The following is a 24,863-nucleotide window of genomic DNA, read 5'->3' on the forward strand; positions in this document are numbered from 1 at the left end:
AACTGATGTGTGGGAGTAGAAATGTGTTAATACAGTGACACTGCAGGAAGAGATGACATGCTTTTAAAATACCTGCTCCTTATTGATGATCATTTAGAAAGCTTTTATCTGACTGACATAAGTATAAATATGAGTAACCCGATGTTGATTATTTGATCACAACATTAAAAAATGACCTGTATTACGTAAGATTCACGGAAAAAATACTTTCTTTTTAACCTTTATCAGCATATCTGTGACATTTTCATGAACTGTTTCATGTGTGTTAGTTCAGTTTGCCATAGAGAGTTTGTAGCACGCCTGGCTGAGAAAACATGCAACAAACCCACAAGCCTGTGTGCCACGTGACTTCCTCTCAGCTTCTGCACTTTGTTCAGCTGCAGCAGAGTGCAGCGCTACCTTTTTTTTATCTCACAACTTTGGCAGTGACAGCAGCACGGTGACAGAAACCCTCACTGATTAAGACCGGTGTATCGCTCCCATAGCTTTTTGTCCACAGAGATCTCTGAAGGACCACTGAAGAAGATGTTGAGGCGAAGGCCTTCCAATGCCTCGGAGAAGGAGCAGGTGCAGAAGAAAAAGGTGAGTTTTTGGTTATTATTATTTTGTTTTGGAAGGTTTAAAGTTAAGGTGCTCAAATTGAGCTTTTATAAATTGTAAAGAGGTCTTTATCACATCCTTTTAAACACAATGTTATCATTATAACATCTTGTACAACTGACTTTGTGTGCGCCATCGTCTCAACACAGGATGTCTGCTAAAGTTAGTGCAAACCTTTGTGGTTGTGAAGCTGAACGAACCCACAAACACACACAACTGAAAGCTCAGTACTATCTTGTATTTTTTTAGTTTAACTGCTTTCTGGCTTCAACATACTCTTTTAGAAAAGTAAAGTTCCTCTATTCTGGTGAATCATTGCTGCAGATGTAGTTTGAGTCATAACAGGCTTTGTGGCTTCTGGTGCCTTTGTCTCCAGCAGCCACTGTAAGAGCGAGCCTCCTACGCTTGACACCAGTGCCCTTTTTTCCATCATCATCTTCCCTCCCATGGTCCAATTCACGCCTTGTCATTACACAACTCATGTCTTTGTTCTCTGCAGTTATCTCCTAACACGCAATTGTCACCGGTGATAATCGAGGCTGGAGAGCATCTTTGCGATTACAGCGGTAATAGAAGATTGATTTATCTGAAAGCTTTGTGGCTTTTTGGGGAGGAGAACTGTAGCAAGAAAAACACATTTACCAGCAAAACTCATAATGGCCTCATTTGTTCCCTTGACTGCACTGGTGGTTAAGGTCTTCAGGTTAGATGCAGACAGACACCATCAGCCGCCAGCACTGACTAGATGCCTGCCACGATTGGCTGCCAGCACATGCTCAAGCTTTGCCCGTTTCCTGTGGTTTTGACAACGATCAAAGATCATGCACAGCGATGTGTGGTTATATGGAAAATTAGACAAAGAGTTTCCACTAGAGTTAGAGGAAACTTAGATGTGAACGTAATGCAAAAGAGTAAAACCTTCGGCCTTTTTGGTTCAAAATAAGTCTTAAGAGACTGTTAGTTATTTGTATAAAGCGCCACCGGAAGAGTTTTAGGATCTTTAGTAAAATTAGACTTGACCCTCCCTTCGCCAGTAAAAATGTTTCTATGACCCACCTAAATGATTGTGAAAAGAGGAATGACCCTTCCTATCGGTTTATGGATGCCTTCTGTACTGGTTAGCATTTGGCAAAAAATATACAAATGCCCTTTATTTTTTACAGCCATGACTTACATCTTATACATCATACTCCTCTGTTATAGTGTGGTGGCCATTTCAGTAGATTTACTCACTAACATTGTTGTGGTAACACAATAAACATGGAAACTAAATGCACACTTCCTGCATTACTTCAAATACTAAGTTACTCCTGTAATTAACTAGTATTCACCTGAAATAAAACAATAAAACATTGAGACCATTCAGCAAAGCACACTGGGTAATTAATTCAACACACAAACTGGTTGCTATGGACTCGTCACTAGGCTTCCTCAGTCATTGTATATTTTAGCTATATAGGTAAAGCTGCCGAAGCTGAACATTATCCAAAACATTATCCAAAACATATATGTTTATTTTTAAAGCAGATTTTAAATTACACTGTAATTTAACAATTCGCCCTTATGAAATCCAATCGCTGCACGGCTGTCTTGGAACGACATTTAAATTCAACTAAAATGTAGCAGTGAACAATCAGTGTTCGACCTACATTGTGTTGAGATGCCTCTCCAAACGCAGAAACAAAGTGCAATCACACCATGAAACGTTAAGACACGTTAAGAAAAAAAATCTGTATTTTGCCGTAATCCAATGACGCGGAAAAAAAAAGTAATCCACAGCGATCAGTAGATCCACAAAAAGGTAAATGATACGGTGTATCCAGCAAGGCCGATACGAGCGTCACATTCACCAGCCAGCTCCAAACAGGTGAACTTCGCCGTTTAAACAAAGTGGAATAAACGTATAAAAGTCCAAATCTACACAAAACCCGCAATCAATTAGTAAGCTGACATCACATTTATATACATGGCATTTAGGAAACCTTTATTGCAACATTGGCACGGCAAGATGTCCAGACTAGTGCAACAGTAATTTTCGTTTTTTGCGTCCTGCTGCTCCCATCGTCAGCCAGGTAATATTTTTTTTACTAAAGCAGTATATGAAATCAGTATTTCCTACCACCATTTAGTTGTTTTGTGTTATTTTAAATATTAATAAAATATCTGGTCATGCCAAACATAATTATTTCACTCATTTTTTAAACAATGCAATTACCCGTTTCAGCCACCAGGGGAGCAGTGCTCCCTCTGTCCCCCAGCAAACTCATGGGTCGGACCCATCTGGTAGCGGGGGCCGAGACTGAGAGGAAAAATACAACTATGAATGAATGAATCTCGCTGCAGTCTGCGGGAAGGCGGGGCTTCAAGTCAGCCATTTTTTTTGCTTACGTCATTCCCCATACGCTCGAACGGACCAAGACAGCCTGGTAGAATTTTTTTACTATGAAGAAAATTATTTGGATAATTGCCATGTTTTTTATTTTGAATCTTTTAATTTTATTTGAAAATTTTATATCTATAAATGTAAATGATCTGAAAGAAAACCGAATAGGCTAGTCACCAATTTAAAAATGACATGAAATTATATTTTAAAACTTTAAAAAAGGACTGACAAATAAGAAAGCCATCCGGACTCTGAACATTTACAATGCCTTACAACCTCTTTAATGTAAATTTCATGTGCCCCTTTTTCGTGTAGGTATGTATGCATTTAATGTTTTCAATGTGTTTATGGATCTGTACTTGAATAATAAAGGTTTTTGAAGACAAAAAAAAAAAAAAAAAAAAAAGAGCCTGGTTAGCGAAGCTGATAGAGCCTCTTGATTCACATTAGATAGAAACTGATGATGTAGGCTAAGCAAACGATATTTCATGCAACAGTGAAGTTTTCATGTAGTTACTACTGATTTCTGATTTTGAAATGACATCCAAATTTGAAAAATGGGTCATTTTAAACCTTGTTAATATTGATGACAATGTGTTCAAATGGTCAACGAGCCATATTTCATTTAATTTAGCCCTTAAAAGTATAATGGTGTGTTGTTTCGTTATGGACTTTCATATTAACAGCAAGAATTCAGTCACAACCAAATGTACAAAGGGGCGATTTTGCTTTAACAATTAACAGGTGAACCAGAAGCATACAGGTGAAACTCGAAAAATTAGAATATTGTGCAAAAGTTCATTTATTTCAGTAATTCAACTTAAAAGGTAAAACTAATTATATAGACTTATTACATGCAAAGCGAGATATTTCAAGCCTGTATTTGTTATCATTTTGATGACTATGGCTTACAGTTTATGAAAACCCTCAGAAAATTTGAATATTGTGAAAAGGTTCAATATTTTAGGCTCAAAGTGTCCCACTCTAATCAGCTAATTAATCCAAAACACCTGCAAAGGGTTCCTGAGCCTTTAAATGGTCTCTCAGTCTGGTTCAGCAGACTTCACAATCATGCGAGATGCTCCTCGGATATTACCTGCACAGTAACACACCTAATCTAAGTATTTCAAAAGGTCGAATACACATACAGATGTCTAGATACAGTAAAATCGCTACGTGATTACCGTTATATCCGAGGGTTGAAGTTGCTGCTGTGGTTTAGCTGAAGCTAACGCAGCCTGAGCTTTCACGTTACAATATAAAAGGTGTTGACCGTTGACTTAGCTAGCACGCAAACAGTTCATTTACATGTCTACGAGTATGTTAGCAAACTACACCAAAAGACAAATACTGAGGAATATTGATAGAAAGCAGGGGGAACGAGTAGGCTACTTCCATACTTTTTAGCATTGGCTAATTAGCAACCTGCCTGCCATGATCAGATGTAGCTTCCGAGCTAGCTAGCAGCTAGCCCCAGAAGCTCATGAAAACAAGGCTTTCACCGGAGCAGTCTTACGTTATTTCCGAACCACTCTTTTCGTTTCAAAGTCGGAAATCAAATGAACGAAAAAGTACACGGGCCCAATTACAGTTCACTGTTGCATGAAATGTCGTCTGTGTTTAGCTTACATCAGTTTCTGTCATCTAATGTGAAACAAGAGGATATCAGCTTTGCTACGTCTTGGTCAGTTCGAGCGTATGGGGAGACGACGTAGGTAAAAAAAAAAAAGAGACTGACTTGGATGTGGATATGCCCCGCCTTCCCGCAGACTGCAGCGAGATGCTCCTCGAAAAATATGCACCAAACAAGCCACTTTGAAATTTTGCTGTTTCATGAATACAAAAGTTGGGTGACCCCCCCCTCCTAGACTAAAAAATGTAGGGTGACCCTCCCCTCAACAAAGAATAAAAAGACGTGACCCTCCCCTATTTTCCTCCGGTGGTCCATTCCATAAATACGGTCCCTAAGCATATGCAAGTGACATGCAGACCTAAGCTGAAAGGATCATTCCATTAATTGATTAGTTCATGACAGATAATCAGCATCTATTCATAATTGATTAATCAAAGTCATTTTGCAAGCATTAATGCTCAAAATCCCCCAGTTCCACCTCCTCAATTATGAAGATTAAGTTTTGTAAAGTTATAAATTGAATTATTTGGAGAAAAAGAGAAAATTTAAGATTTCATCTTAGGTATCAGGAAAGTGTGAGGGGCAGTATTTGCTATTCTAATGACCAAACGATTAATCGAAGAAAAAGAAAAAAATCAGACTAATAAGACTTTGAACTCAGAAAAAAGAATTTTGCAGTAAGTTCATTCCCATCTAGACACATGCATCTTCATACAGACATTAAGTTCAATAATACATTTGAGTTTACACATTACTTTATAATGTTTCTGTTCCTGTTATGTGTCTTTGGTAAGTTTAAAAGTCAGTCTTTTGAATACAAACTAATTATTACAGGGACTCATGATTCACCACACATTATTTTTGTGTTTCCTGCTAAACTGCTCAACTACATTTATCAAATGTTTCAGAAGCGGCTACAGTACAGTCTGCAGCATGACCCAGATTCATGACTTTATCTTTGATAACTGTTAGGAGCAACATGGACAGTTTTTCTTTCTGAGAAAACCCCTCTGCAGATTCATTCTGGTCACACATTTGAAGAGATAACATGTTGTGTGTGTACAACTGTGAGATGAGCGTTATCAGTGTTGCATTACAGTAAAAACCACCAAACAACAGACTGACACTTTTTTTCTGGAAATGCCTTTTTGTTTACACAGTTTGCTTTGTGGAGAAAGTTTGCATGTTGGCCCTTTGCTCTGGGCTTTTCTCATTATGATCTAAAATAAATGCAATTTTTTGTGTGTTCCAGCTGACTCTACAGAGGTCCAGCAGCTTCAAGGATTTTATGAAGCACAAACCCACCTCTCCTGTTGTGTCAGAGAAGGAGTTTAACTTGGAGGAGAATGTAAGTTCTCTCAAACATAAAACACACAAACACATTATGAGACAAATAACACTTCACTGTTTTGAAAAGTAGAAGTAGATATCTTCTGAACTCTTTGTGTTAAGTTCCTAAATGGCTGATAATTCCTCACATTGTTCCTTATTCGTCCTGCTGAGACCATTCTATCCAGAACCTAAATGATATATCCAGAAGAGACCAAAGGACAAATTGATATCAGTTACAGAAGTGCACAGTTTGTGCTTCCTGATACAACACACTGCTGCACATGTGGGCAAATGTTTTAACACTTTAAAATTCACAGAAGTTTACTTAACTTCCCAGTTGCATTCTGTGTACCCTGAGTGGAAGTTAGAGGACGCAGAGCAGAAGAAGAGAGGAAGTAAGAACGAGAAGCATTGCACAGAGCCCAGATGACAGCAGCATGCAGACAGGATGTCCGCTAGTCTCTCAAGCACAGAGCTTCTGTGTCAGACAGACAGTTGCAGAAGCAGCAAGCATTTAACCAGGAGGTCGTCCCCCAGATAATTTAGGCATTTTTATTCAACATTACAATCATTATCATTTTTATTTCTATATTTAACGGTTACATCCCTCTTTATCTCTGTGTGTTTGTCAGTCTGGGTATTCAGTTAGCTTAACAGTTAACTCTCTTCACTTTAGTGCTTAAAACAATTTAGTTTTGAAAGAGAAAGTCATGATTAGAGCCTACAAAGTGCACAAAAACCTTGAAAATGTTAAGTTTGACATGTTTTTTTTGAGTGCAGAGTCAAAATCTCACAAGAAAACAGCTCTCTGTTATTAGTATGGACATTCACTATCATAAAATAAACCACTAGCTGCCAGTTTGTAGAAGCCACAGAACGTTTAAAAAGTATAATACAACTGTCATTCTGAAGTAATGCTCTGTTTTCTCTAAATCTAACAGCATGTCTGCTTTAATTTCCTTTGCAAGTTGTGTCCTCACAAAACTCAAAGTGTGGCACAGTACATTAGTTGCAACTAACTGCCTCCATAAAAATACTGAAAACATCATTAGCTTTCATTACTGAGCCCACGGTGTTTAGCTGCAGACAGAGTTATGTTTGATAACGCTCTCAGAAACTGTTTTCAAGCACCTGGCCACACGCATGTGCGCGTGCATGTGTGTGTGCGTATGTGTGTGACTTTGTGGGTATAAGCAGTATGTGTGTATGCAAACCCCATTACCACAAAATCTGTAGGTTTTCTAGTATGTGAGAAGTAAATACATGACAGCGATGCCACTGTGAACCACCGTGAGAGTGAATTTATGTAAATGGCCTAGTTTATGTTTAAGTTTAGTTTAATGTGTTAATTTAATTAAGTTTAATTCCCTCAAACTTTACCTTATTTAAATAAACTTGAACCTCATATCCATGAGAGGATGTAGGAGATGAGACTCCTACACCTGTCGACAAATAGTTGAAATAAGTTGATGACTTTTTTTTTTTTAACTCTCATCTCAGGTGGCAGAGGATGTAACAGCAGAGGAAGCAGTGAAAAGTGGCAGCAAACTGGGAAAGAAATGGCGCAACGTCATCTCACGTACCATGACCCGCAAAACATCCAAGATGGTGCAGAAGGCTCTGGCTGAAGAGGGGGTAAAACCCTATTTATAGTTACACTTAAGTTACAGTTACATGATCAAAGTATTTAAACAACAACAAATATATTTTCAAACTTTAACAGCATCTATACTAATAATAATGGAACTATAAAGGATTGATTCAAAAACACACTTTGACATCTTTACATGGAGCTGTTGTTGTTACAAAGAGATTGAAAGTGTCTCCATCTAGTGGACACATGTATGTACTGTGGTTTTCAAAAGAAAAGCAGAATGTTTGATTTTCCATGGTGGAAATTAGCTAAGTACATTTACTCAAGTGCTGTACTTAAGTAGATACAAGTGTCTACAATTTATACTTGAGTATTTCCATTTCATGCCACTTTACACTTCTACTCCACCACAATTCAGAGGGGATTATTGTACTAATTTGTCTCCCCTACGCTTATCTGCTATATTTTTCACACAAAACACATGACCTACAACAGTCAAATGTTAGGCATACATTAATGCATCAGCAATATCTAATAATATATAGTAGTATAGCTCACAGGGCATTCTTTCATATTGAATAATTTAACTTTAGATACTTAAAGTACATTTGCTGATAAAACTTCTGCACTTTTGCTTTCATGTAATAGAGTTTTTGAGTGCTTGAGTAGCATTGCTACATTCACTTCAGTAAAGAACCTGAACACTGGCTCAAGGTCTGACCGTAGTTTGGTACACGCCACGTTCAGTTCAGCACTCTAAACTCACAAAACTGCAAATGATGTGTCCGTATACGGTTGTTGTATGTTTATAATTTAACCTTTATATTGTTAAAAATGTGGCCTCCTGTTGTGTATTTAAAACTCAGAGTTCTGTAGAATTTAAGCAAAACTTACCTTTCTTTAAAGATCAGATAAATTATGGAAACTGACAAAATGTTGTAAAACGTTATCTGACAAGTCAAAAGTATAGCTAAATACATCAATAAATAACATTGTTAGTCAAATAATTCAAATTGAATGTAAAACAAAACGTAAGCTTCATAATATTTTTTGAAATTTATTTGATCAATTCATTTGTAAAAGAAATTAAAAGGTAATTTATTTTACTCTTCTATACTGTATCTTTCACTAGCTTATGGTATTTTTGAACTCGTTAATTTTCCTATTTTTTTACTCTTTGGTTATATTTTTGACTTGTCTGATAACCTTTTACTACATTTTGTCAGTTTCAGGGCTAAAAATGAGATTTATCACTATGTGACTTATTAATTAATAATTGAGTGGACTGAAGGTGAATTGACCTCTGACCTTCACTGTTGTCCTGTGATGTCTCCAGGCTGAGAGTGGTGAGGAGCTGTCTCCGGTCTCTTCTGATTGGCGTCCAGATCTGTGTGCAGGACAGAGGACGTCTGTGTGCTCCACAGGGTCAGAGGACACGGCGCCCAGCCTCGTCAGCCGCCAGCTCTCAGGCAGTAAGTATACATCTGTATTCCTGGGAACCAGAGGTTTTCAAACTGCGAGGGAGAGTTAAAGGGGAAGTCATAACTAAATTAAAATCAAACACACCGACATGATGCACATGTATTCAGATTCAGTGTGACTAAGACTTCCTGATGATATCATTATCTCTGAAGTCCATTATTAAATAAACGTCCACAAATCTGCTTAGTAATCATAGGAAAAAAAGGTGCTTCTTATAACTCCAGAACTGGCCTGAAAAAAGTCACATTTTAGGCCCTGTTTACACGATGATGCTCGCGGGTGAAAACAACATAATATTTTGTCAGATGTGCCGTTCGTTTATACGCGGACGGCGTTTTTGGGGATTAAAAACGCAAAAAAGTGAAACCACCCTCCAGAGTCGAAATCTTAAAAACACTCCACCGTCGCATTCCCGTCTACAGGGTAAAAACGCGGTTGTTATAGTTCGATGACCATATGTAGGCTATTCATTTGAGCCAGAGTAGGCTACAACATTGCGGATGAAGAGAAAGAGAGAGAGCGAGTGGCAGCGGGCAGAGGAGGGTCTGCTTCAGTCTCCTCTGCCCGCTGCCTCTCGCATCTCAAGCAGCGGCTGAAGGGCTGCGAGGCTCAGGATATTGGTAGTGCTCCTGTGGGTGCTGTGCTGTGGCTTATCACGGTCGACTGTGTCGGTCATCATCAGACAAACATGCAACTCCACCTCCTCGTCTGTCCAGACAAAATTGTCAGCTTTTGTTGTTCGCTTGGACATGTTTTGGTTTCGCGCTACTAAGGAGAGAAGTACCAGAGCCAGTCTACGGAGAGCCATTTCACTTCCTATTACAGTTTTTTCTGAATGCTTAAACCCTAACCGTGATTGTCATAGCACAATTTCTAAAACTATTAATACTTATAGCAAAACCACTCACTGAGTTTGCAAAACTAAAAGCACAAACACTGCTTTGCACTCAGTTTGCAATTTTGTAACACACACTTTGCAAAACTGTAGGTACAATCCACTGCACAGCACTCTTTTTGCGGAACTGTAAACACAACTCACTGCTTTACACTCATTCATTCATTACACTATTTTGCAAACTGTCTGGCACACTGTCACATGTGAAAACTGTTTTAGATAATTAGTTCACTTTGCAGTCAGCCTAAGCACTATAAATAAGCCACAGGTGAGCTGTCTGTGTGGAGTACAATGGAGAGAGCAGGAAGAGTGAGAAGAGTGAGAATTAGAGGAGGCCGAGGAAGAGGACGTGGAGGTGAAGAAGTAGGAGGAAGAGGACGTGGAGGTGAAGAAGTAGGAGGAAGAGGAGGAGGAAGAGGACGCGGAGGTGAATTCTGCACTCGCCTGTGAGCGCCCCCTATATGGAATCAGAGTGGAACTGCAACCAGTTCAGAAGCCGGAAGTATCGAGAGAGTGGAACTTCTTCCCATATTAGAACTTCTTTGGTTCTACACAGGCGCGCGGACTTGATGGTGTTGTGTGGCAGTGCCACCTAGCCACCTGGCGTACATACTACATCGAATTTCACGCAGATTTCCCCCTCCTCTCGTCTAAACGCGGAATAAAAATTGAGAACGCAACGCCACTTTTGCGTTTTCTCTTCAGATCGTCTAAACATAGCCTAAGTTTTATGTTATCCAGTAATAGTTGCCTGTTGATTCATTGGTAATTGCAAACAGGAACTTCTAATGGCTAATTCAGCATACTTCTACTGGCACCAATTTGCCAAAATGTAAACAAATGTAGCCTTAAAAAAACAGGGCTTAAGTTGTGGCCCAGCGTTTTTCTTGGTTCCTTCCCCAAAAACATTATGGGAACTGTAGTTCCAAAACCTACTAGAGCATGATTATCCTCAAATAGTAGTGAGACAAAGAAAAAATAGGAGTGACAAAAATCCATTAATATTGACAGTGCAATTCAATTTCTGACATAAGTAAGGCTCAGAATGTCCCATCAACATCCTTCTCAAACACTGACACTCTCTATAATTGCAGTGTGTTGAAAACCTGTGGACATAAAGGCAACAAAAAAAACAAACCCACAAGTACCTGAAGGCTCAGGATGAATGTGACTCTGCTTCTTATCTGTTCACCTCAGGTAGCGACAGACAGAGCCTGGACAGTGGATACTGCCAGAGAGACAGCATGAGGCTGGAGGAGAACGGCGTCTCTTACAACGGACCTTTCTGTGGTCGAGCTCTGGTCCACACTGACTTCACTCCCAGCCCCTATGACGTGGAGTCACTCAAACTCCAAGTAAGTCTCCGGGGGGAAGTCTTCCTGGCTGTCTCTATTTTGGCCCTCGGCCTTTTCTGCCTTCTCGACAAGTCGTCCTCCAGGGAGCTTGTTAACCGAGTGAAACAAGACGGGTCGTTTTGATTATTATTCTTCGAAGCAGAGTTTGAACTACACAACCCGTTACTCACTGTCTGTTTGACAAAATAAGATTAGAATTACAGTAGTAATTGTGTCACTGCGTTGCAAATTATACAAGATTACACAGAGAGAAAGGTATGTTAAAAGATATAGAAATGTCTGGTGTTTATTCAGTTTTACTTTTTCTTCTTTTGCGCAAGTGATAATTATTTTGAGTAATTGGAGAGATGTTGGTTCATCAAGAAGTCAACTCAGAAGAGTGTGGACATAGAAAGAGTTATATTTATAGTGATTTAATAAACTACAATTATAGTATATAAGTATAGTAGTAGTATATAGTAAACTTCATTCTTTCATACATGTTCTTTATCTTCTCTTTGATAACATCATCATGACTAAGCCTGGCGTTCATGCGTCATCTCTCATCTCTCTTACAGAAAGGAGACATTATCTACATCATTGAGAAGCCTCCTGTGGGGACCTGGACAGGAAAGCTCAATAACAAAATGGGCTCCTTTAAGTTCATCTACGTCAACCTGCTGCCTGATGAGAGCCCCCCAGCTAGAAGGAGACGCTGCAATAGCAAGAACCGCCATTCCAAATCCAAACCCAAAACCCTGGAGGAGGTTCTGGACAGCATCGGTCTTACTGTAAGATTCCTTCTGATAACAATGTGTGTTACACTGCCGCAGGACTACATCATAATCATGGATATCCATTTAAATGTTCGTGTTAATGTTCTTGTGTTTCAGGAGCTGAGTTCTTTGCTGTCCATGCACGGTTTTCAGAGCCTGGAAGACTTTGCAGGACTGAAGGAGTCTCACCTCAATGAGCTAAACATCACAGACCCAGACAAGCGCTCCAAAATCCTGAATGCCTCTGAACTGCTGAGAGACTGTAGGTGCACACACTGTAAAGCTGCAATAATCTTTCATAATGATGCTGCAGTAAATTGTTTTTGCCGGTATTCTTCTTCTTCTTCTTCTTCTTCTTCTTCTTCTTCTTCCTAAGAAATCCATGTTCCCATGCACAAACTCACCAAAAGTCTTGTGCCAAACTTAATCAGTCTGCCAATAGTCCTTACGGTGGTGCTACAGCAGCCATCTAAAATCCTAAACTTAAAACATTCATAACAAATTATCTATATTTGCTACAATGTCACAACTTACGTCGAACGGTAGCCCCAATAGAGCAGAAACTTTTCCTGCTTTTACCAGTAGCAATGTTGAAGTCCATCACTCTACTTTTTGCAAAAACTGCAAAACTTCTTAAACCTATCAACTCCATATTTTTATTTCAATTGACACCAAATTTGGGGAACTTCATCTCCAGACTGTCTCTCACAAATTTACCGTTCAGATTTTTGATTTATCAAAAATTGAGCCCACAGTGTAATAAAACATTTTACTGCATACAGTAGTGTAAACAAATTCTGCAATTTCTTGCAAACTAAATCTTTGATGTTGATGGAAAACATTCACAACATTTGAAGATCACTGTAGATTTAATGTGCAAAATTTCTGAATTTTATCTCAAAACATGAATTAAATTTCTTTTTTTGGAATTGTGTTCTCATCTATGCCATTGCAGCCAATGCAAAAAGAGCATCTTTAAACATCAGTTTGTCATTTTCTGATCTTTGTGAATATAATAATATATTACAGGCGTCTCTATGTTGTCTTAACCAAGTAAACAAATTCTCAGAATTTTCTAGTGAGAAATGATTTTTTTTACAGTAGTTTAAAATTCTGCATTTTCATGCAATCCTGCCCCTTGTCTACTAGATGTTGTAAGGCCCACTTGTGTCATCACTCAGATACAGTTTTTTACAATCGCTATGACAATTTTTTCAATACTTTTAACAACTTTCCGAAACTCTTAATGCACCAATACACCTACAACACACAATTGGCAGTTAATTTCATGCTCAAAATCACACATTGTAAACTAAACTCACAAATTTTCAAAATACAATAATTTACTAGCACAATACACTATGTCTACCAAAACAATGCACACATGTCTCAAAATCAAATAATTCTTCCAAAACACTATCACATGTTCTCTCCCAACAGGAACATTTAGTCAATCATAGAACAGTGTCATAAAAAACACTAACATCAGATGGAATTACAGAAACTTCATTATTTTATATGTGTCAGGTCTGGCCTTATACAATAGATAATAGTGTATTGTATTGATTATAGATTGTGTTTTACACTGCAGTTTCTCTTGAAGCCTCTCTACATTTTTGTTTTGTTGGGTTTAGTAAATGCATGCATATTTTTTTTCTTAAAGATTATTTTTTGGGCTTTGACAGGACAGCTAGTTGAAAAAGGGGAGAGAGAGGGGAAAGACATGCAGGAAATCATCACAGGTCAGATTTGAATCCTGGACCTCTGCATCGAGGCATAAACCTCCAAATACAGTATATGTGCGCCTGCGCTACCCACTGAGCCAACCTGACCACCATTTTGTTTCTTTTGCTGCAGAGATTCAATACAAAAAATGAATGAACCATCTCAGAGTAGCTTTATAGAATGTACGGTTTATGAAAAAAAGGAGACAGAGACAGAATTGTCCTGGTACTCCTCTTCCTCGTGAAGGCATTTTTTTATTTTCTGTGTTCATCTACAGTATATTGTTCAAATAGGTCCTCTTTTACTGTACTAACATATGGTCATGCAATTGAAAGAACCTCAACACCTGAGTGTGTTTCCTAGATATAAATCAGCTGTGATTGATCTATTTGCACAACTTCAATCAGCTGTTTCTGTATAAAATCCAGGGGATATATTTGTGTTTCAATTTACAATATGAGCAGCTGTTCACTTTGACTTTAGCCTAAAGGTTTAGAACATGATGTTATCTGTTCTGACATACAGAGTGAAAGCATTTGTAAATTTGGCAATAAAAATCCATTGTTTTGGTCTTGGTGGAGCTTGTGTCTAAAAGAAGTTCAAGCATTTTAAATTTGTGTTAAGTTAACACAAATTTAAAATGCTTGAACTTCTTTTATGCATACAGTTACGGTATGCATTTTGTGTCAAAGCAACAAGAAATGTTACAGTTTTTTCCGATCACTATGACAATTTTCTCAATACTTTTAACAACTTTGATAAACTCTTAACACAGTTAGCACAACATCCGTCTGTGTAGGCTATACATTTAACACATTTCTTGTTGCTTTGACACAAAATGCATACAGTTAACACAAATTTAAAAAGCTTGAACTTCTTTTACACACAAGCTCAACCAAGACCAAAACAATGGATCTTTACTGACCAATTTGCAAATGCTTTCACACTGTATGTCAGAACAGATAACATCATGTTCTAAACCTATAGGCTAAAGTCAAAGTGAACAGCTGCTCATATTGTAAATTGAAACACAAATATATCCCCTGGATTTTATACAGAAACAGCTGATTGAGTTATGCAGATAGATCAATCACAGCTGATTCCCTTCTAGGAAACACACGCAGGTGTTGAGGTTCTTTCAATTGCATGACCATATGTTACTGTAGTACATACAGTAAAAGAGGACCTATTTGGGCTGATTTTGTGTGGAAAAGGAACAATAAAGATGAACACAAAGAAAGTAAGAAAAATTGCTGCATGAGTGAGAGGAAGACGAGTACCAGGACAATTCTGTCTCTGTCTTCTTTTTTTCATACAGTAAACCGTACATTTTATAAAGCTACTCTGAGATGGGTCAATCATTTTTTGTATTGAATTTCTGCAGCAAAAGAAACAAAATGCATGCATTTACTAAACCCAACAAAACAAAAATGTAGAGAGGCTTCAAGAGAAACTGCAGTGTAATCTATGATCAATACAATACACTATTGTCTATTGTATAAGGGCAGACCTGACACATATCAAATAATGCAGTTTCTGTAATTCCATCTGATATTAGTGTTTTGTATGACATTGTGCTATGATTGACTAAATGTTCCTGTTGGGAGAGAACATGTGATAGTGTTTTGGAAGAATCATTTGATTTTGAGACATGTGTGCATTGTTTTGGTAGACATAGTGTATTGTGTTAGTGAATTATTGTATTTTGAAAATTAGTGTTAGAGTTTAGTTTTCAATGTGTGATTTTGAGCATGAAATTAACTGTTTTGTCAATTGTGTGTTGTAGGTGTGTTGGTGTGTTAAGAGTTTAGGAAAGTTGTTAAAAGTATTGAAAAAAGTGTCATAGTGATCATAACTGAAAAAAAAAAAAAACTGAAATAGCTCCCTGAGATCAGCACCTGCCTACGACGTCAAAGGTTTTAAGTTCGAGCCCCTGGTGTTGCAAGATGAAAATACATACAGTATATCTAATCAGGCATTGAACTGTGGACAACTGCCCTGCTTGTTTTAAATGTGTCTGCATTAACACACCTGATTCAGATTAACAATCAGTCCAGTTCCAGTTTAGGAAAGTCATGTTAGGCTGACTCAATAAAATATAGCCCCAATAGCTAAAGGTGTAATCACCTGGACAATAGCTCACTAAGATCAGCACTTACCTGCAAACTCAAATGTTGTGAGTTCAAGCCCCAATAGTTATAAGGAGATCATCTTATACTTAATCAGCCATTGTGCTTTGGTACACATTCCCTGCATATTTTAGATATTTCTGAGCATCAACCCACCTGTCTGAAATGATCAGCTCATTAGTTTATGTCCTAGGTTAACATGCCAATGTGTACTCTGGCATTATGCTTTGGAGATTAGAGACATAAGTTTCTTAGAGGAGCTGTAGCTCCACAAGGTTGATACTGGTTTTCAGAGCGAGAGGTTAGGAATTCAAATCCCCTACGCACCAATCACCCACCCTCATTTAAACATAAGGCCTGTTCCTTGGGCATACTCAACAGGTGAGCAGGAATGTCTCTGTTTGGCACTTGCTGACAGAATCTTTGTTTATTTGCCATTTTTCTCCTCTTCTCCATCCACTGCCTTTTTATTTTCCTGCTCAAATGCTCGGCCCCGACCCTCTCTCTCCTCCCTAATAACTGCCATTATTCATTCCTCTCTCACCTCTGGAATTGTTCCCTCAGCTTTCAAATCAGCCGCAATAGCCCCTATACTTAAGAAACCCAGTGCAGACCCCAACAACTTCAACAACTTCCGTCCCATTTCTAACTTACCCTTTCTATCCAAAATTCTCAAAAAAACGTTCCATCTCAGGTCCACGCACACCTGTTCGACAATAACCTTTATGAACAATTCCAATCGGTTTCTGCCCTTCCCATAGCATTGAAACTGCACTGGTTAAAATAATTAATTATCTTCTGATGGCAGCTGACTCCAGACTACTAACCATCCTCATCCTCCTCGATCTGACTGCAGCCTTTGACACCATCTCTCATAATATCCTCCTTGACAGACAAGCCTCCATTGGTATCACTGATACACCCCTGGACTGGTTCAAATCTTACCTCTCTGAGCGCACTCAGTTCATTCAACTAAATACTTTCAAATCACATCCATCTCCTGTCACTACTGTAGTTCCCTAGGGCTCTGTCCTGGGGCCCCTTCTGTTTATCATCTACCTGCTTCCTCTTGGCCACATCTTCCGCAAATTCAAAATTAATTTCCATTGCTACGCGGATGACACCCAGCTCTACCTGTCCACCAAACATACATCCTCCCTCCCACCCATCCACCTCCCTTTCTGACTGCTTAGCAGAAATCAAATCCTGGTTTTCTGGTAATTTTCTAAAACTCAACAGTGAAAAAACTGAGGTTCTCCTCATTGACACCAAATCCACTCAAAAACTGACAGTTTCTCTCTCACCAATGACCACGCCTTGGTTTCCCCCTCTCCACAGGTCAAGAGTCCAGGTGTCATCCTCGACAGCACACTATCATTCCAAGCACACATAAACAATGTCACTCGGTCTGCATATAATAATAATGTATACTTTATTAATCCCGCAAGGGGAAATTACAATGTTTCCATTTACGCAACATTAATCGCCTCCGTCGATCTCTCACATCTGATAGCACAGCCATTCTTGTTCATAACCTGGTTATATCACGCATTGATTACTGTAATTCCCTTCTCTATGGTCTTCCCTGCAAATCCATACACAAACTTCAACTGGTTCAGAACTCTGCTGCTTGCATCATCACCAGAACACCTTCTATTAATCATATCACTCCCGTTCTTTAGCAGCTTCATTGGCTCCCAGTTAAATACCACATTGATTATAAGATCCTGCTTCTCACCTTCAAGGCCATTCACAACCTCAATCCTCTCTACCTCACTGATCTTGTTCACATCAACACACCCACCCGTACTCACTTCCATACACCTCACTCAACCCTCCACCCGTTTGACCACCTTTGGGCTTAGAGCATTCAGTCGCTCAGCCCCCTGCATCTGGAACTCCCTTCCAACGAATATCCACAACACTAACTGTCTTTCCAGTTTCAAAACTCACCTAACAACACACCTTTTTAAACTGGCTTATTCTCTTTGATCACTGTATATATGTTCACATCAATTGCTGGTCTGATTTTTTGCTTTGTAAATATGCATTGTACCTTTTATGAATGATTGTTATATTGTTTTCAACTTAGTATATTGTTTTTTCTTGTAAGGTGACCTTGAGTGCTTTGAAAGGCGCCTATAAATAAAATGTATTATTATTATTATATATACTATAATTTTGAGTTTAAGCTGATTTATAATGAGAAGCTGCATCATATTTTCTAAAGATGGACTATTCTGAAACATTCAATAACTCTGTATCACTGCATTGCAGAATTTTAAAAGTCAACTTTTTTTGTGGACTTGGTTTTACAGTGAAGTCAAAAAACAGTGAAGCAGTCAAAAACAATCCAACCTGTTAAGCTGGTTTTGTAGCCACTACCACATGAACTAGGCCGGAACTAGGAACACAAAACTAAGATCTAAGAGTAGAGTTAACCCCTATTCAACAGAAAACTAGTTCTAATGAATAAACTCTATTTATTTATTTATATTTACCCACATAGATGGAAATCTACTTGCATTTATGCAACACAAACATTACTATTCCCAGTGTCCCTTATACAAGAAATTACTTTTTAAACACAATTAAACACATAATACAAAAACGAAATACAAAACAGAGTAAGACCGTATTTAGGGGATTGGTGCCTTTGTATTTGTTCACAGCTCACACAACACCTGTCTCACTAAACACAATTTAAGGATCTCTCAGAGTCCAGGATGGATTATATTTCAGTATTAAAATGTGATTCTCTTTGCCCCATGTAGCTGAAGACGAGTCAGAGCCAGAAGAGGAGGACAAGGAGCCGAGGGACTCTGGCTGTTTTGAGAGCTCAGAGAACCTGGAGAGCGGACGTGAGGAGCCAAAGACGGACGAGAAACTCCAGGATGAAGCAGAGAAAGATGAGCAGCAAGAAGAGAAGCAAACAGAGCAGCTGGACGCTCTGCAGGAGCAGCTGCAGGACCTCACGGTGGACGAAGGATCTTGAGAAGTGATGGAAAAACACTTCTTTTATTCCTGGTTCTCAGGGACTCTTATAAGAGAGCGGATTGGTGATAGGAACAATGTAATGTTCAAATACTGTATGAACATGATGGTCTCCGTTTCCCACAGTTTGCGTGTGCTGTTGAGCAAGCAGCCCAGTTTCTCTTTGTCTGCTGAGTACGCTGTTTAAATGCCCGTCATATTGTTGATTCCTCCTGAGGATATCATGTAAGGTAGCGCCCTATATATAGAGAGTATGGCCAACTAGAGAATTGAATGTTCTGAGCTATCCCATTATGCGATTGGTTCCGAGGTTTTCACATGTTTCGTGGACTCCATGTTTGATACCAACATTCATCTGATTCCCATTGAAATAGTACAGGGAATAGTGGAAAAATATAATAAATTATTTTTAAAAATGACATAAATCACTGAAAAAATGCCCAACTGTTGCGCGTTTGGCTGCAATGAAAGACAGGGAAGCGGCAAAAGATTTCACAAGTCCCCCCCGTGTACCAAAAAGGCGAAAAGTATGGGAGCTGTTCATTATTGTGTGAGGTAAATGTCAATTTCTCTCTTCGATATGATAACAAATGACATAGGACAAATATAGTAATACCATCGTTAATGTGTACCATGCTGTCAAAAAAGTTCTAACACTGCTTTAGAAATGAATGAAGTTTGAAGTTAGCCATGCCTTATGCTAGCATTAACTTTTTCGCTAGCACTCCATGTACCTAAATGCTTGTGATCTTGCCATAGTCATATGGCTTTTGGTCTCCAGGTGTCTTTATTATAATTATATTATTTATATTATAATATTGGAGGGAAAGTGAAACACAGCTTGGACAGGGATGTTGTTCAGCTTTTCACAAATTCAGACAGCTAGCTAACGCTACGGCGACGGTTGCTAACATTAGCACAACGGCGTTAGCCTAGCCTGCTAGGTAAATATTACGACTGCCTTCGGAGTTTCCTACATCTGTGTCCACGTTGTCAACATAAGACCTGTGGCGTTAGTGCTCCTTTTGTACCATAATTTTATTGAATTAAATATTAAGCTTCGCTCCTACGAGATGGGTGGGTTTTTGTTCCGTTACACACAAAGCTAATTGGCTATAGTTAGCCTGTACGTATGCTAGCGGACATTAGAAAGGTAAACACTGCTCAGAGACTTATTATGCGACTGGTCACTCACTACAATGGGCATTTTTTAGAGGCCCATTTACGATATAGAAGGTAAATATACACTGGAATATTTCTGTAAGGGCCTTTTACATATTGACAAATGTTGATAATAACATGTATATGCCTATTTATAATAACCAATTTATTTCAAGATAGCATATTCGCCCCATAGGGTTACACAGTAGAGTCATCTGACGTTGGTATCCAATATGGCGGCCATGATTTGAGTTGGCCATACTCTCTATATATAGGGCGCTAATGTAAGGTACCATTGAAGCATTTAAAGGTGTTCTCTTTTCTCTTCATTATGATCCTGTTTACATCACCATCACACACACACACACACACACACACACACACACGCAGAGACACACACAGACACACATAATAATAATACATGTTTTCATGTTGTGCAGTCTCATACAAATATGAATGTAAAATATTTTCAATATATTCTTCATGTAACTTGAATTGTAACTTTCAGTAGTTTGCTTTGTGTACTTGTGTACTTTTCACTGATTTATGTTACACGTTAAGAGGAGGTTGTTAACAGTTGTTGTAAATAGAATTTGAATAAAAATACTGATTCACTGAGATGTTGATATAGTATTATTACTCTCATTTTTGTTGTGCAGTTTTAATCCTTGTGTTGTCCTTCCGGTCACCGGGACCCGTCCAGTTTATTTGACGTTTTGTATTGGCCTGGCGTTGAGCTTCGGGGTCCCCCCCTCCCCCTTGTGTTGTACTTCGGGTCACCGGGAGGGTTAAATGTTTTATCTGAAGCAAATCAATGAAAGTAATCAACTAATTGAATTGATGATTATTATAAATCTATATGATTCCTGGATAATTAATAGTAAATATTTTTGACTAACTAGTCTTAACTCAAAACCCACTTAGTAGCTTGCGTTCAGAGTTTTCAACTACATCTCACTGTCTTCAACTGCAAATGGAACAGTTTCACATGATCCAAGTATGGAAGACATCTCCATGACAACTCAGCAAATGTAACTCCCCTGGTGTAGTCTGTGAGATGTGGTTGAAAGGTCTGGAAAAAGCTAGTAAGTAAAAATACACTTTTGGCAGCTTTCAACAACAAGGCAATTTGAAGAGACAAATCTCACCTTTGTGTCGCTTGGATTATATTCATTGATAGTTTTTTCTTTTTAATTTTGTATTAATAATGTGAATCTTTAAAGTAACTAGCAACTAAATGTATCAAATAAATTTAGTGGAGTAACGTAAAACAGTAAAATAAAAGTACCTCAAAATTGTATTTAAGTACAGGACTTGAGTAAATGTATTTAATTACTTTCCACGACTGCTCATAATGTCAGTGCTGACATGCTGATAATGATGTGTTTACCATGTTCACCATCTTAGTTATAGTTCTAGGTTTAGCTCGTCACAGCTGAGGCTGGTGGGAATGTCATTTGTTTGGCACGTGATTGTATTGTACTGGTACTGGTTTGTACTGGTACAAATTAAAATTTTGACCTGATGGTGGCACTAGATGGAAAGTGAAGGGATCAGCAAAGTAATTAAATTTTATCCTCAGGGGACCATGAGTGTCTGCACCAAAAGTAATGGCAATTAAATGTATCCAATAGTTGGAGACATTTCAGTCTTAGATGATCAGAAAGTAAAGATACAAATAAAAGGTAGAAAGATCATCTCAACCTGTGCATACTAACTCTAGAGAGTCTTCATGCTATCATACTTTTACTGTTTTCATGAATACATTTGTCTCATATATCCACCAGTAAATTAATAAACAATGTTTAAGTTGCTGTGAGACTTCTTTTTTTTTTTTTTTTCATTTTTGGTTTAAAATGAAAAAAACATGGTGTTTGTGTGAAAGCTGATTCAACAGCATTTACAGTATTGTTATCCAATTCTTCCATACGAATTTCGGTCGCCTACTACTTCTGTATACTTCAGCTACAAAAACCATTCAAATATCAAAATGTTGAGCTCTTTATGGAAATGTGTGCTTGTATTAAACCTTTTTAAAATATTAACCTTTTTTCTTTTTACATTGAAAGTCAGTGGAGAAATCTTCAAATCCTCTTCAGGCTTCTTCCACCTCGAAATGCTACTCCTCCCACATACTTTTAAATACAGACATCATTCGAACTTTAAACTATTCACAAAACCTTAAGCTATCAGAAAATGATTCAGCTTTTTGATATCTTTATACAGTTTTTGTGCAGTTAGTGCTTCTTTTAGGCTTTTTCTGCATTTATAATGGATGTGTATTGCGTGACTAAGACTTTTGTGTGGAGTTTGCATGTTCTTCCAGACTTTCATTGACATACTATACTATGGCTTTTTTATTACTTTTTTCAACATACTGTACTATAACTATTTTCGACATACTATATAACTTTTTTATCACTTTTTTTTAACATACTATACTATGACTTATTACGACATGCTATACTGACTTTTTTTCGACCTATTATACTATGACTTTTTTGACATGCTATAATATGACTATTTTCGACATACTATACTATGACTTTTTTGTTAATTTTTTCAACATACTATACTATGACTTTTTTCGATAAACTAAACTATGACTTTTTCATGACTTTTTTCGACAAACTATACTATGAATTTTTTCAAAATACCGTACTTTGAAAGTGGAAGAGAGGGCGATTGACATGCAGCAAAGGTGCAACAAGGACTGAGCCTCAATACATGTGGCGCATGCCCAACCAGGTGAGCTAACCAGGCTCCCCCATACGATAACTTTTTTCAAAATACTATACTATGACTTTTTACGACATGCTATACTGACTTTCTTTTGACTATTATACTAAGACTTTTTTTGACATGCTATGACTATTTTCGACATACTATACTATGACTTTTTTTGACATGCTATACTATGACTATTTTTCACTTTTATCGACATACTATACTCTGACTATTTTCAACATACTATACTTTGAATTTTTATCACTTTTTTCAACTATACTAAGACTTTTTTCGATAAACTATACAAATACTTTTTTTATCACTTTTTTAGACATACTAGACTATGACTTTTTCAATATACTATACTAGGACTTTTTTATCACTTTTATCAACATACTATACTATGACTATTTTCGACAAATAATGCCATGACTGTTTTCAACGTATTGTATTTGGTGGCACGGTGGCTCAGTGGTTAGCACTGGGCCTTTTTGTGTGGAGTTTGCATGTTCTTCCAGACTTTTTTTGAGCTTTTTCGACATACTATACTGTGACTTTTTCATCACTTTTTTCAACATACTTTACTGTGACTTTTTTCATTTATTTTCAACATACTATACTATGACTTTTTCCAACATTGAATACTATTTTACAGATAAGCACTTTGAAACTACTAATAGCACAAATAGCTCATACATAACTGTCAGTTCCAAGAGGTTTCACATCATTCAGTTGCAGAGACTTTTAAGGAAATAATTACTGATGTCTGGACATCGGTAACCTTATAGCTGCCCATGGACATGCTTGAAAAATGCATTTTTTACACACATAGGTCACTGATGATGAAAATAAGTTATTTTTAAAGCGTTTGTTTTACAAACTAATAGCTGTGAAAGTTGTAAAAGGAGGTCTAAAACATATTAGAGGGGATTTGATGTAAATTCAGAAATGAGAAATCTATTAAAATTACAGTCTTGAAAGGTGTATAAATGATTATTTGCTGTATTTTTCTATTTTTTTAAAGTTTCTTTCTACTAACTCACAAGTGTGAAATGTTTAATGGCTGCAACTCTATAACGGAAGTGAAAATGAACAATAACATTACAATTGATTTATGTTCATTATTTATACAGTAGTATATGTGTATTTGTGTTTGTGTATTTATAATAACAATAATCAATGTATTATTAATGATGAATGTATTATTGTTTTATGTATATATTTATATATGTGTGTGTCCTGAGTGCGTTTACACCTGTTCTTAGAGGTGTCAACTTATGATTCGATCACTCCATATGTATATGTTTAATGTCTTTCTCTGTCAATTTGTCTGTCTGCTGTAAAGAAATAGTGGCGCAGATAGGCAAAACATTTGAACCTCTATTATTTCTAACCCTTTATTTTTGCATCCTTCATCCCCTCACTTCGTCACCTTCTTCTTATGCAATTATGCCAGTAATCCAGTTTAGCTTTTCAGCATTCACAAGCATTTTCTGCAGGAAATGCATTTTCTAGTTCCATTTATTCTTTTATTGGTTAAAAAGTCAAAAAAAAAGAAAAACTATCAAAATGTTCACGGACCTAACTCCCATCGGAAAAAAATTATTTTAAATGACAAATAAGACAATATTGTTTATTTACCAGACACATTGATCATGTAAAAAGAAGTGAAGTAAATTGAGTGAAATACATATAATCACAGTGCTGATACTTAACAAAGTGAACATAAATAACAAGTTCCATCAATGGTATAGTACTGTATCTGTATACATAATGCAATGTAATAGGTTGATCAGAGCATTCAGATCTGACCACGTCTTGGCATTTTAACACAAGAATCATCCTACAAGAGCTCAGCTCGAATCTACAGTCTGCAAAGCCTTTAGAGCTAAACATTATGCCGTCCCTTTTAAAATCTCCCGTTCCTTTTATCGAATAACAATCACATACATTCTTGCTTCTCGGTGACAGCAACGCAAAGCGATCAAATACACCAAACTGTCTTCAAAATACTTTCCACAAAGAAAGTTCAACCGGTAAGTGGAGTTTAAAAAATGGTTTGGGATTAGTACTTGTTATTGGAAAGTTTTCTAAACAA

The 24,863-nt window shown here is 37.5% G+C and overlaps 1 protein-coding gene across 1 annotated transcript; it reads left to right on the forward strand.

Annotated features, from left to right (window-relative positions):
- Positions 1-492: 492 nt before the first annotated feature.
- On the forward strand, positions 493-20,426 carry sash3 (SAM and SH3 domain containing 3). The gene is made up of 9 exons (XM_031303401.2): positions 493-582; positions 5,869-5,964; positions 7,449-7,583; positions 8,879-9,014; positions 11,117-11,274; positions 11,832-12,044; positions 12,147-12,291; positions 18,658-19,107; positions 20,328-20,426. Exons 1-8 carry the CDS (start codon positions 526-528, stop codon positions 18,876-18,878), a joined length of 1,161 nt encoding a protein of 386 aa, XP_031159261.2. The 5' UTR covers positions 493-525; the 3' UTR covers positions 18,879-19,107; positions 20,328-20,426.
- The last annotated feature ends 4,437 nt before the right edge of the window (positions 20,427-24,863 follow it).

This window comes from Sander lucioperca, chromosome 1, assembly GCF_008315115.2.
Source record: "Sander lucioperca isolate FBNREF2018 chromosome 1, SLUC_FBN_1.2, whole genome shotgun sequence".
Lineage (NCBI taxonomy): Eukaryota > Metazoa > Chordata > Actinopteri > Perciformes > Percidae > Sander > Sander lucioperca.